This window comes from Herpailurus yagouaroundi, unplaced genomic scaffold (genome assembly GCF_014898765.1).
Source record: "Herpailurus yagouaroundi ecotype Mexico unplaced genomic scaffold, PumYag 180, whole genome shotgun sequence".
Taxonomy (NCBI): domain Eukaryota; kingdom Metazoa; phylum Chordata; class Mammalia; order Carnivora; family Felidae; genus Herpailurus; species Herpailurus yagouaroundi.
This window is the reverse complement of record NW_024412411.1, coordinates 7,938,890-7,951,862: the sequence shown is the minus strand read 5'-3', so window position 1 is coordinate 7,951,862 and position 12,973 is coordinate 7,938,890. Positions and strand designations below refer to the sequence as shown.

The 12,973-nt window shown below is 49.0% G+C and overlaps 1 protein-coding gene across 6 annotated transcripts in view; it reads left to right on the top strand.

Annotated features, from left to right (window-relative positions):
• Positions 1 to 12,973, top strand: part of TENM4 (teneurin transmembrane protein 4) — a 2,953,639-nt gene that overhangs the window by 2,856,387 nt on the left and 84,279 nt on the right. For all 6 annotated transcript variants that reach the window (XM_040489711.1, XM_040489706.1, XM_040489709.1 and 3 more), the window contains one exon: positions 271 to 487. In XM_040489711.1, the coding sequence (XP_040345645.1) occupies positions 271 to 487 (217 nt within the window). The remainder of the gene's footprint in view (positions 1 to 270; positions 488 to 12,973) is intronic.

Genomic DNA, 12,973 nt, shown 5'->3' with positions numbered 1-12,973 from the left:
GGCCCTCATGTAATTCCTTCAAATTTAAAGAAAAAACAACAAAGAAACGCATGTCACACTGTACTTTTGCTTGTCCGTCTCTCCTGTTAGGCTAGTGGGAGCAGATCTGAAGTGCCTGGATCCCCTTGGTCCCCAGCAAAGGCCTTGGCTTATGTCAGGCACTTAAAGTTTTCCAGCAAGTGGCAAATAGAGAAGCACGTGAAGGCACTGTGGACAAACGTGGCTGGTGGGACGTAGCACCGTCAACTTCATGCTCTGTCTCCCCTGCAGATGGCTTGATGGACTGCATGGACCCCGACTGCTGCCTCCAGCCCCTCTGTCACGTCAACCCACTGTGCCTGGGCTCCCCCGACCCTCTGGACATCATCCAGGAGACACAGGCCCCCGTGTCCCAGCAGAACCTGCACTCCTTCTACGACCGCATCAGGTTCCTCGTGGGCAGGGACAGCACACACATCATTCCGGGAGAGAACCCCTTTGACGGAGGGTGAGTCCGCTGGGCCTCAGATCCAGCCATGACTGTCTGCGGGAGAACTGAATCGCCTCGAGGGCCATGTTTGTGGTGGGTGGGAGGTGGGAGGAGGCCAGAAGGGTTCTTGATGGAATGTCAGGGGAAACAGAGAAGCAGCCTCAGGTACCCACATTTAGAAAACTGCTATCCCAGGCTTTTGGAATTTTAATGAGCAAAGTTTTGTTGTTCCCGCTGGGTGATAGATGGAGAGAGTGAGAAATCAAAGGTCCAAAGGGAATCTTGGATCAATACTCTCTTTGCAATCAGCTATTACTGATTCTGCAGGCTCCAGACGAGCGGAAACCCTTTAACGCTGTTCAGCCTCAGAGCTGCCGTCCAGAAGGCTGTGGGGGTGGGGGCACCCCCACTGGCATCTCAGGCCATCTGCCCATGCATTCCTTCACAGGTGTTCAGTTGTGTCCCCTACTGGACAGTTTTTTGCTGCAGTCCACTCTGTGCCAGATCCCGTGCTGGAATCACAGAGGTGAATAGAGCACAGTCCCTGCTCATTGGTCGCTTACAGTCCACTAAGGGGATGAAAAGAGCCCCAGTGTGATAGGCCAGAAAGAAATGTGCCCCCAGGGTACTCTGGGAACACAGAGGAGATACTCCTGGGTGGGGGGAAACCACTACTTAAGAACTGAGTCTTAAAGATGAGAAATGGTTCTCTTGGCCAGGGAAGGAAGGGTGTTCCAGGGAGAGGGAACAGCTGTGCAGAGACCAGGGGCCTGAAAAGGCACAGAAGCCAGCATAAGATAGCTCTCTGTTCTCTGCTCCCCAGACCAGCGTCTGTGAATGAGACATAGTATCCAAGAAGGAGCTACTTACAAGAATTTCTTTTGACCGTCTTCCAATATAGGGACATCTCTTTCTCTAGGAGTCAGCACGGTTCAATTCAGCAGTTACATAGTGTGTCCCTTCTATGTCCGTGACTTCCATGCCAGAGAGTTCCAGCCCTGCAGGGACAATGGGCTGTAATGAAGGGTAGGAAGGTTGAAGGCCATCCTCAAGTTCTGTTTCAAGGGGGAGATCAGCAGTTGGGGTGCCTGGGTAGCTCAGTTGGTTCGGCATCGACTCTTGATTTCATTTCAGGTCAAGACCTCATAGTTTGTGAGTTTGAGCTGAATTGGGCTCTGTGCTGACAGTGTGCCTCCTTGAGATTTTCTCTCTCTCTCTCCCTCTCTCTCTGCCCTTCCTCTGCTCTCTATCTCTCTTTCTCAAAATAAATAAATAAACTTTGAAAAATTAATAATGAAAGGGGAAATCAGCAGGCCTTAGTCATCAGTTGGGCCTGAGGAATGCAGGAAAAAGAAGTCTCTTACTCAGAGGCCTCGGGAGATAGATGGTGGTGCCTTCTCCATCAGGCTGCGGACCTGAGAGCAGCAGGAAGGTTGGGAGCAAGGTGATGACCTCCATCCTGAGCACGCTAAGGGCAAGGAAGGGACACACCTCAGTAGGACCCCCAAGACACGTTCATAGTTCATAAGCAGTTCTGGAGCTCACACGGACGTTAGAGTTATCGATCTGGGAGCCAGCAACAAGCAGGAGTCAAGACCAGGAGCGCACAGCAGTCTGCTCCAGGAGAATGTGTGAGGGGAGAAGAGCAGGGACTAAGAAGGAATGAGGGGAAGCCACCCTGGGAGGTGGCGGTATCATCCCCAGAGCGTAACTGGGAATGCAAGGAGAAGGCCTCTCTACCGGGACGGGAAGGAGCCCTGGCTCTGGGCTTCACGCCGCAGGCCTGCCCAGGGGGTCGGCGGTGGGGGTGGGGTCCAGGGCATGGCCTCCCACTGCCCCAGCCCCCTCCCCACAAGGACAGGATGGGGAAGGTGAGGTGGGGGAAACACTCCAAGCCAGTGGAAGAGGCATCACAGGAGTGGGTAAAAGCATTCAAAGTGTAACCTTGTTAGAGATGAAAATGCTTGCTGTTCCAACAAATCTGTCATCTTACCCACAGAATATTGAGAACCTCAGAGGTCAGATAACCTTCCCAAGTTCACAGGCTGGTCAAGTGACAGAGCCAGGAGCTGAGCTAGAGAGAGGAGAAACCTACTCATTGATCTTGGTCAGAAACGCTGCTTTTGTCCCTGGGTGGGAAGCTTCCCGCTCTTTTATTCAGTTGCGTGATTTGGTCTGTGTGCTTGTGGGCCTTCCCGTGGCAAGCGTTCTTTTAATCAACCGGAGGTTTGAAGATTATTCCTACCAAGGGGAATAGTCCTTGCTCAGCCTTTCTTTAGCGGACCCATTATGGGATCTGAATAGGACTGTGGCCGCTTGGCTGCCCGTGGCTGCTGTGCCTAAGGAGTGCCCTGACCATGCCATCCTGGTCGGTGCCAGCAGGGACCATGTCCCCCTGCATGTCTTCTGGTGATGCGCCAAGCCTGCTGCTTACGTGCCACAGATCACGGCGGGACCCACACGGGGATTTCAGGATGTTGCTGTGGCGGGTCTGACCTGCCTGAAGGTTCCTGTCAAGCAGGGAGCTTGAGAAACCTGTCCCGGGAGAAATGGACCTCCGAGCATGAGGGACGAGTATAGGCCTCGGAGTCAGGCCAGTTTGTGTTTCACACCCTGGCTCTGCCACCGCTGGATCCGTGGCTCTGGGCAAGTGACTTAATAAAACGAATATGTGAACGTCTCCCAGCCCTCTAAAGTGAGTCCTCCAGGAAGGGAACACATCTTACTCATTTTAGCGCTCAGTAGATGCTCAAAACAAATACGCATACTTACTGCCTTGAACAATGAAGGAATGGAAGAAAGGAAGGAGAAAGGGAGGGATGGACAGAGGAAGGATGGGAGGATACATTATCTATTTTCCTTAATTTGGGACTGAGGGTTCAGAGTCCAGGGAGGTTAAATCATCTGCTAAAAATCATATTACAGATGAGCAGCAGAGGCAGGAGAAGTCGGCTCCCAGATCATTGTTTATGGATCTGTCACCTTCAGTTAAACTACAGATGCTTTGAAAGCAGAGACCATTCATCTCTCCCAACCTGTCATACTTAGGGCAGGGCCTGGAATACGGGATTCACTCTACAAATGAATGGGTAAATAGAAGCTTCTGAATGTTACTGTGAAAATTCCTTTTAGCTAATATTTGCCACATCGTTATGTCTGTGCTCCTCGCTGGTCTAGATTCACAAAGAGCAGCTATCTATCACTACGGAGTATCTCCAGACAGATTTTTATGTAAAACAAGCCCAAGCTGGAAACATGAGGCATCAGATGCTTTTCTCGTTGGACTGCCCACAGGGTATTCCGTTTTCTGATCTGGGCCAGCAATTTAGTGCTCATGTGCATAGTTGGAATAAGTGAAACACCTGACACCAAGTTTGGGTTGTTGCTTACTTTCCTTCCCCTCGTGTGAAGGAAGGCAGCTTGATAGAAAGTGCTAGAAAGTGCCCAGAGTTTGAATCGTGGCTTTCCCTCCCACCAGCTCTGTGTGGCCTTAGAAGAAACGATGTAACCTCTGTGCATGGGCCTCCAATTATAAGTTGGCAATAACAGTGACTATTTCGTGAATGCCATTGAAAGGGTTAACTGAAATAAAGCATCTGGCACAGAACTTGGTACCTAGGAGGTCAGTAAATGGTAGGTTTATGGCGGTGGCATGGCCTAGTGAAAGAAACACAAGCTTTGGAATCAGAAAACTGGATTTAAAGTCTGTTACATCCACTTTCTAGCTGTGTGACCTTGGGCAAATTCCTTAACCTCTCTGAGCTTCAGTTTCCTCATCCGTAAGAGCCGGGTAATAATGTCTACAGAGTTGCCAGGAAAATTAAATGAATGAAAACACACACACACACACACACACACAAACAAAGTACATACAGTTGTAACCTGATACCACACAAAAAACGCCTGCTAATTCGAAGATGATGACGGTGGTGGTGGTGATGGTGTGAAAAAGAGCTTCCCACTCCACTTTTTTAACTGGAAGTACAGCTTGATAGTGACCTGCCCTCTAGGGACGTCCAGCAGGCACCGAGAGAGGAGCGAGGTGTTGCATCCTTATTTGAGGAAGGGAAAAGGCAGCCTTGTGCCAGCCTGCTGTCAGCTGCAGTCCTTGTCAGGGAGGAATCCAGTGGCACTTCTCCAGAGAGGGGGGTTTCTGATGGGCAGGCGGCCCCGACCTGGTGGCTGTGTGCAACAGTAACAAGGCCAGGGCCTGACAGAAAACCCCACACTCTCCTGCACCCCGTATGCTGTGGCACAGCTTGTACAGTCCGCGTGCGAGTCCATGGAACAGGCTTCACGATGCAGGCTGTCACCCAGAGACCCGGCAGCATCGCTGAGCCCAGCAATGACAGGCAATCCCAGAGATGCTGCTCCTTCAGGGTGCAGCCTCCCAGCCCGGAGGCTCCTGACCCGGGGCCGAGTTAAGAGCAGGAGGTTCTCCAGAGCCACGGCTGACACGTGAGGGGTCCCTTACGTTTCTGTGCAGCACCCCTGCTGGCGTCAGAGGCCCTGGGGCAGGGGGGGGACTTCAGGGGAGGATGAACAGCAGCGCTTCGGCAAGCAAGGGCCCCAGCCAAGCAGAGTAGGCGCTCAGCCGGGCTGGACTCCTTGGAGGAGAGCACAGAGCTTGACTCAGAACTGCAGCAGAAGGACGGCCAGGAGGACTTGGAGTAAGGAAGGCCTCCTGTGGCTCTTCTGTGTCCCCAGGGCAGGTGTTTTACACAGGTTTAATGAATACAGTAGCTCTACCTGACGTTCTGCCTCTGTCGTCCTCAACTCCACATAAGCGATAGAGATGTGAATGGCTTCAGCTGATCGAATGCGGCTCTAAAGTAGGAGGGGACAGAGCAGACAGGAGAACCGCCATCGCCAGATTAGATGGCTTGAAGACCGACTTTCTTTCCCAGCCTGGAGGCCCACACCCTATCTGCTCAGTGGAGGCCCTCACCTGGAGTCACGGGGAAAATACAGTGTAGGGTGCCCTCTGCGTGGGAAGGAAGGGGCCACTCAGGTCTGTAGGTGGATGATGGATCCCCAACTGACCGTCCATACAGGGAGGGCAGGTAACAGGACCCAGAGTGTGGAGCTTGGAGCCAGATGGTTGGAAAAAGGAGGGAAGCAGGAGACGTTACTTCCTCAGAGAACACTCAAGGCAGCTCTGTCTGTATGACACAACTTTAGATGCATCTCCTCTTGGGAGGGACAGGCTGGACATAGGGCAGACAGATCCCTTCAGCAAATAGTTGTGGATTGCCAATGCCAGACAGGTTAGCAGATTATAGGAAGAGGTTCTGACAAAAAAGAATCACCCGTGAGTTACTTGAATATCAGTTCACAGTGTGTTTGAAGACGCTGTATTGGTGAGAGAAACGTGATGTTCTCAAGCCTTTCTGGGCCCCTCTAAGTCTAATAGGTTATCAGCTCACTCAGGTGAGGAAGCTGGGTAGGGGAAGTTGCCATGAAAATCAGCTGATGGGACACACTGAGCCCAAAGAGAAAAGACTTGAGGAGTCAGGGGACTCAGAAAAAGGAGGGATGGATGATAAGGTCATTTATCACAAAGGAGGCACAGGATCATGTGCTACGGAGAGGGTCAGACCCTATGGAGAGGGGACACGGGGCAGGCCCAGAGGGGAACAGAGGTGCCACACGACACAAGCTCTGCTTGGTAAATACTGCTCTGCGCAAGGCCTGCAAGAAAAAGATTCGCATCTATGCCCTCTTACCTTGAGGGCACGTCATGTGTCCCATACTGTGTTAGTTGTTGAACCCCTGGCGCCAAGCACAGAGGTTGGCCCAGACTAAACCACACAGATCGCAGAATGAATCAGCCAATCAGCCAGTGCTGAGTGCCTGAAGAGAAGTAGAGACAGAGCGTCCCACGAGTTCAAAAGCATGGCCATCACTCCCGCTGCACACCTCAGGGCTGCGTCTGGAAATGAATGAACAAACCAGCTGGTGAACTAATGAACGAAGCTTCCGGCAAGACATGGCCTTTAGCCTGAAACAAAGATTTTAGTGAGGGTGGTTGGCCATTAAAACATTATTTATCCCACTTCAGCTCGCAACAACCCATTAGTGCATCATGAAATCAATGCAGTGAGTCGAAACTATCTTTTTAAAAAAAGTAAATTTAGACGGAAATGGGGTACAGTGGAATGGAAAATATTAGTGCAGCACCGTGACGAGGATATGTATTGCACGAAACGTGGTTGTCCGTATGTTTGCACGTGCACGCTCCTGAATAAACTGCATTGCTTAGTGTTGGCTTCAGTTGAACAGGACTTAAAAATGCATTCTAGACTGAGGAACCAGCATGACTTTCTGGGATAATCAGAGAATTGAGAGAATTTTAATGTGGCTGGAGCATAATGATGGTGATACTGTTTTCTAAATCCAAAGTCAAGAGATGTTCTCTAACCTTTGAAATCAAGATGGTCTTAGGAAGTCTGGGGTATATGATCCTGGTGTACAGAAGGGGCGTGTGGGAGAAGGAAGAACATAGGGAACTGTGCAGCGAGACAGATACAGAACTGAGAAAGGTCAGCCCCTCACCTGTTCACTAGCAAGAACAGAGTTTTTCATCTCAGGACCTAAAACTGGCTATAAAGAGAAGTGAGATAACCTTGGTGCCATGTAAGTCTTCAGAATTTCCTTCAGATCCTTTATAAAGACACAAAGTTTCAGGGCACCTGGGTGGCTCAGTTGGTTAAGCATCCAACTCTGGTTTCCGCTCAGGTCATGATCTCACAGTTCATGAGTTCGAGCCCCACATTGGGCTCTGTGCTGACGGTGCAAAACCTGTGTGGGATTCTCTCTCTCCCTCTCTGTCTGTCCCTCCCCAGCTCATGCTTGCTCACTCACTCTCTCTCTCTCTCCTTCAAAATAAATAAACATTTAAAAAGAGAAAAAGAGACAAGGTTCCCAGGAATTTTGAAAGCCAGGGTTTCCAAGGGGGGAGAAAAAATAACAGGAGGGAAAAAAGATCATGTCTGCACCATAATCTTTTCTCAGCGCACTGCAGACATAAAGCGACATGCAAGGATCAGTGGCAGAGCAGTTACAGAAAAGCACTTACGTGCCACCCCACCCGCATCCCCCAGCCCCAGGCCTTCGACAGCCCTCAGCCAGCCCTCAGAGAGGCTGAGCAGTAGAGACCGTCTAATGGAGCTCAAATAAACACGAGCTTCCTGACAGCTGGCTTCTGAGTGAATTTATTATTGAATTATACTCCTGCGTTTCAGAACAAGCTGAGCTGACAGGCTACCCCATCAGTTTAAGGAGAGGGGGGCAGGGAGAAAGACAATGATGAATTACCCTGACGGAAGATGGAAGAAGGGAAGGATCCTGCTTCCTCCAAAATGCCAGCCATTATATATTATTCATGTTGGTTTTTAAAAAATCCCTCCCCACATTGAAATGAATGTTTATGATGATAAAGCAACTAGGTGAATTTAATTCAGGATGCAGGCAGCAACTTCTCACATCATCCTGATGAGCAGCTAACAACTCCTCCTCTGCCACTTGATCATCCCTTTATTGATTTCAAAACCGAATTACAATCTCTGTTTGCTTGGTAGCTTGAGCCGGTTCCTAGCTGTCCATCACAGGAGGCATTAGCAGAGGATGCTGTGCTTAAGCGAGAACCACTCGGGGTCTTTGTGGGGAGGGACTGCATTCAAGTCTTCGGGCAAATGAGAGCAAACGACCTTGGGCGAGCAAGGCTCCATTTCCTCATGTGTAATGTGGGGCTACCAATTCCCACCCTGCAGGTTGTTTGGAAGATTAAATGAGTTAAAACACCTGAAAGCCTGATGGCCGGCATGTAGCACACATTCAGTAATGACACCTAACGTTTACCAAGAATGTTCTGTGTGTCAGCATTGTTGGAAATGGTGTGTACATTTCCTAAGTAGTAACACCTTTACATCTCCCCCCAAACCAGATGACATAGGGACTTCATCAGCCTTCTTTTACAGATGGGAAACGGAGGCACAGAGAATTGAGCGACCTCACCAAAGACACAGGGCTCGTAAGTGGCAGGGCCAGCAGGAAGCCAAGCCGAATGCCTCTGGAGCCTATGTGCCGAGCCTCCGTTCCCTGCCTGTCCTTTATATTGCCATCTCGGTATCTTCAGTTCAGAAATCCGTACAGCATGATTCTGCTACAACTCTACAACCCTGGCTTGCCCTAACTTTCTATCTCATACTGTACAGCGTGATGTAAAGAGGATGTGCAAGAAGTCTGTGTGCTTCAGAGCACCAGCCTCAGAGGCAGGTAGCCTGGGCTTGCATCCCGGCCCCACCCTTTGCTAGCTGTTATGACCTTGAACAAGCCTCACTCTATGCCTCACTTTCTCCATCTGTCATATGAGGATAATAACCCATACCTCATGGGGATGTCTGAGGATTAAATGAGATGTAAAACACTTATGTGTCAGGGCAGTACGCATTCAATAAGTGTTAGTGGCCCTTGTCCACTAATAGCAAGAGTTAGCATCAGCGTTAGCAAGGACATTAGTATCTGTGTGGGCTTTAGTGTCACTGTGAAAACTGGGAGAAAAATGAGGATCTGAGCCAGAAGCCTATTAGTGTAGTTATAGAATTGATGCAAATGCCGTAGCACCATGGCAGGTAGAGGTGAATGGACCTTGAGATCATCAGGTAGAAGAGGAAACTTTGAGGTCAGAGAAAGCTCTTGGCTCAGCAGGGTAGGAACAGGACTCTCCTGAGTCCTAAGCGAGGGCTCTCTCAAGCAGTAATTCTAGTGTTTATAAATCAGGGACTTATGACACCCTGATAAATTTCGAGCAACAAGAAGTAAAAACATTGGAAAGCCATGCATCACATTACTAAGACTGGCCTCAATGGAGTTCTGAGGGTCAGGACTTATCAAATACCTCTGCAGTGAGTCTAACCAGCCTGATCCTGGAGGCATCAAAAGTTGGCTACAAGTGAGCCCCGCAGTGCTGGGCTGTGATGGGCTGTGATGTGGACAGAAGCTGCTACCTCAGGACAGTGTTCTGGCAGAAGAGAGAGCTGTGCCCACCTGCCTCCCCTGCCTCTGCCTTCCCCTCCCCCGCCTCTGCCTCCCTCTTCCCCTCCCACCCCAGCAGGACCCCGCACATCCAACCTGTAGGCCTCTAGCACCAACCCCAATCCAAAGAGAAGGCGTAGAGCAGCCCCAGCTGCTCAGTCTCAGGTCCTTCAACTGCTCTGCTATCTGACCATTGGCTTACCAGCTCTGCGATGCGGGTTTCTGCCCTGGCCCAGAATCCTAACCTCACTTTCTGTGCCCCAGTTCCTGAGACGAGCAACCCAGGACCCCTGCCACCCAAGGACTCAAGTCTTTCCTTCTCTTGCCAGGCTCCTACCCTTGCCACATCTGGTCCTGGAGCTCCATCCCTGCTCTGCTCAGGAACTTGGGCATTATTGCCTGGTAACACACAGGACATCCACATCCAGCCACCCCTGGGAGCCACCTCATCATGGCTATGCCCCTGTCAGATCCTCCTCCCCTGTCCCTTGAATGACTGTTGACTTTAAACACCACCTGTCAATTGCTGTATGCCTCAGACTCAGTCTGCTGAGTGGATTTTCTGCACGCCCCTTTCTGCATCTCTGCCCAGCATTGTCCCCAACCTAGGAAGTGAGTCTAAGTATGGTCCATCCCTATCTCCCCTTTGGGAGTGAAGCAACAGAAGTCTCCCTTTTCCAGGAGAAAGCAGAACCCGTCCTGTGCTCTGACAGGAAGACAGGACACACAGTCCCTGAATGGACTTGTACACCGAGAGACTGTATGTGGAGTCACACTTTAGCAGAGGTGCCTCAAGTTTTTCTAACAGCACAAAGCATCTCCTGAGAATTCTTAGAAGCAGGCCTCTTGATTCGAAGCACAGAGAACAGCCTTTTGGGACATGTCTCATACCTTCCATGTCCCTGTCCCCACTCTTTCTAAGCAACATCCCAGGCAGGAGACTTGCTCCTCCAAAATGATCTCCACTGGCCAGCCTCTGTCAGGACTGTTTCTCCTTTGCCACAGCCAATGGATTCGTTTCTGTGACATAGAGTGTTATGAATAGTCAAGGGCTCTGTTCTCGTGTGCACCTCTGTCAGCCAGCAGAATATTCCAGAGGGCTCCTGTGGGAGATGACTCAGCCCGAAGCATCAGCATTCAGCAGTCAGGTGGCCCACAGGCTTGGGTGATCTGAGCTGCAGCCTGAAAGCTCATGCTCCCTGAGAATCTGAAGGACTCAACAGCCGCATGAAGCCAGGAGGTCACAGAATGGTGGCTTCTGGGCTCTGCAGGAGGCACAGCCTGGGGGCTTAGGAGACACTAACAGTTGCCAGACCATCTTGTCACTAGATGCCCCCAGGTGGTGTCAGGGCACTATAGCAGACCTGTCAATGTCCCAGCCTTGATGTCTGATAGAGAGGATCCCTGCCCAGCTCCAGACATCACATACCTCACCCAAAAATGAGGGGCTTGGATTCAGTCCCCGCAAGGAACTTTCTTAGCTGAAAAATTAAATTTCTGTTAATCTCAAGAAGATTGTGGATTTCCCCTGCTATCTCCCTAGACATATACAAAATAGTCTGAGAGATGAAGCTTTTTCTGAATGAACTGGAGTACTTCCCTGTGATGTTTATTCCATATACCCAGCAGGTGATCTGGAAGCCTCTGGTAGAGTCTGAACTGAACCCAATTCCAAATGGAAGAACAAAAATCAGGGTACATGGGCAGAGCCTGGTGCTCGATTCTAGCTGTGGGAAAGTTTGTAGGTCATGCTGGCATGACCTGGGAGGCAGCATCCCTTTTTATCCCATACTTGTTATACTTCCAGATAGGACGATTTTTTTTTTTAAATGATGATATTCATTCCAGAATCTGAGTTCCTCAGACACGGAGATTGTGTCTCATTTATTGTTAGTTATTCAACTGCTTAGAATACGATAGGAAATAAAACAGAAACTACAGGCACTGCCCTCCTGCAGTTTCCATAAGTAAATAAGAAAATGGATAAATAAATACTACCCAGCACTGTGTCCATCTAGTACATAGTAGGTACTCAATTAAAGAGCCAATAACTAAACCCTATTTTTATTTATCAGACCTCTGTCTGACTTTCTCTTCCCTCAACCCGTATTTATCCTTTCCTTTGGGCTAATTGAAATAACTATACTCATTTTTTTTTTTGCCTTCATCATTTTCTTTCATTCATTCATGTGATATTCATTTATTTCTTTCCTCAACATTTACTGAATGAATCCTATACACCTAGTCCTGTGCTGGGCACTGGACTTAAAAGGTGGGAAGAACATGGTTGTTACCCTCAAAGAACTGGCAATCTAGAAAAGAAGATGAGATGTTTGAACTAGCGAATACACTTTAGTGGGATGAATATATTGTGTTTTGTTCACTAAAGCAGGGAGTGCCTTCTTTGTACTGGGGAAATAAGGAAGAGCTTCACTGAAAAGCAGACCTTCAAGGAGAGGTTAGTAAGAATGAGAAAGACATTTGAGGCAGATGAAGTAGCATAGACAAAGGCAGAGAGGCATGGGAATGCATGCCAGGACGACGATATGAGACGTAAATTTCACGTGGCAGCAACACAGGATATGAGAATGGCAAAACGGGACATAGCCTGCAGAGGCCAGCAGGGGTCAGATCCTGAAGGATCTTACATGCCAAGCTGAAGACTATGGGCTTTGTCTGGAGACAGTGGGATACTGCGGAAAATGACTTGTATAGCACAGAGTTTCTGGTGCTATGGTAAAAGAACAGTGATCAAGTTTGGACAGTTGGGGAGCTCAGATCTACACGGTGCCGGAAGAGAAGATCGAGTCCAATTCCCTGCCCTCCAATAAGTCGGGAACATCAAAAGTTAAGTGATTAGATCAAGTTCTATCATTTTTGGCCTAAGGTCAGTGAAAGAAACCTAGGAAGAGCTTTGAAATAAGTGAAAAAGAATGAAGCACAGCTAGAAGGTAACTTTTGAATATAATAATCGATAGCATATTGAAGATTATTTCATTAAAAGAAATCACAAACACACACCACTGTAACTGTAGCATAGTACCGTGATCCCGAGATGGGTGCCCAATGTGGTCCATGAGGTACAGGGAGAAAATTAGAGTGTCTACCTGTATTGACTTTTTACCTTAAAAAGTCATGTTTTAGTCAATGTTTTAGTCATATAGGACACTAGGTTTTCACTCATTTGCTCCCTTGGTCCCAATGTTAGTTGGTAACAAGGTGTTCTTAGAGAGACAGTGAACCTGTGCTGGTTGATTCTGGTGTATTACAACATGACTGCAGTGTGTGTGTGTGTGTGTGTGTAAAATCTAGTTTCAAATAAACCTACGCATAAAATGGTCCGGTGCCATAGACAGATCCTTGTAGAGTAGCTGCAGATCAAGGACAATACAGTGTGAGTACAAGCAAGCAAACAAACAAAACAAAACAAAAATGGCAGAGCTGTTACTTCTAGTATAGTCTTCTCAA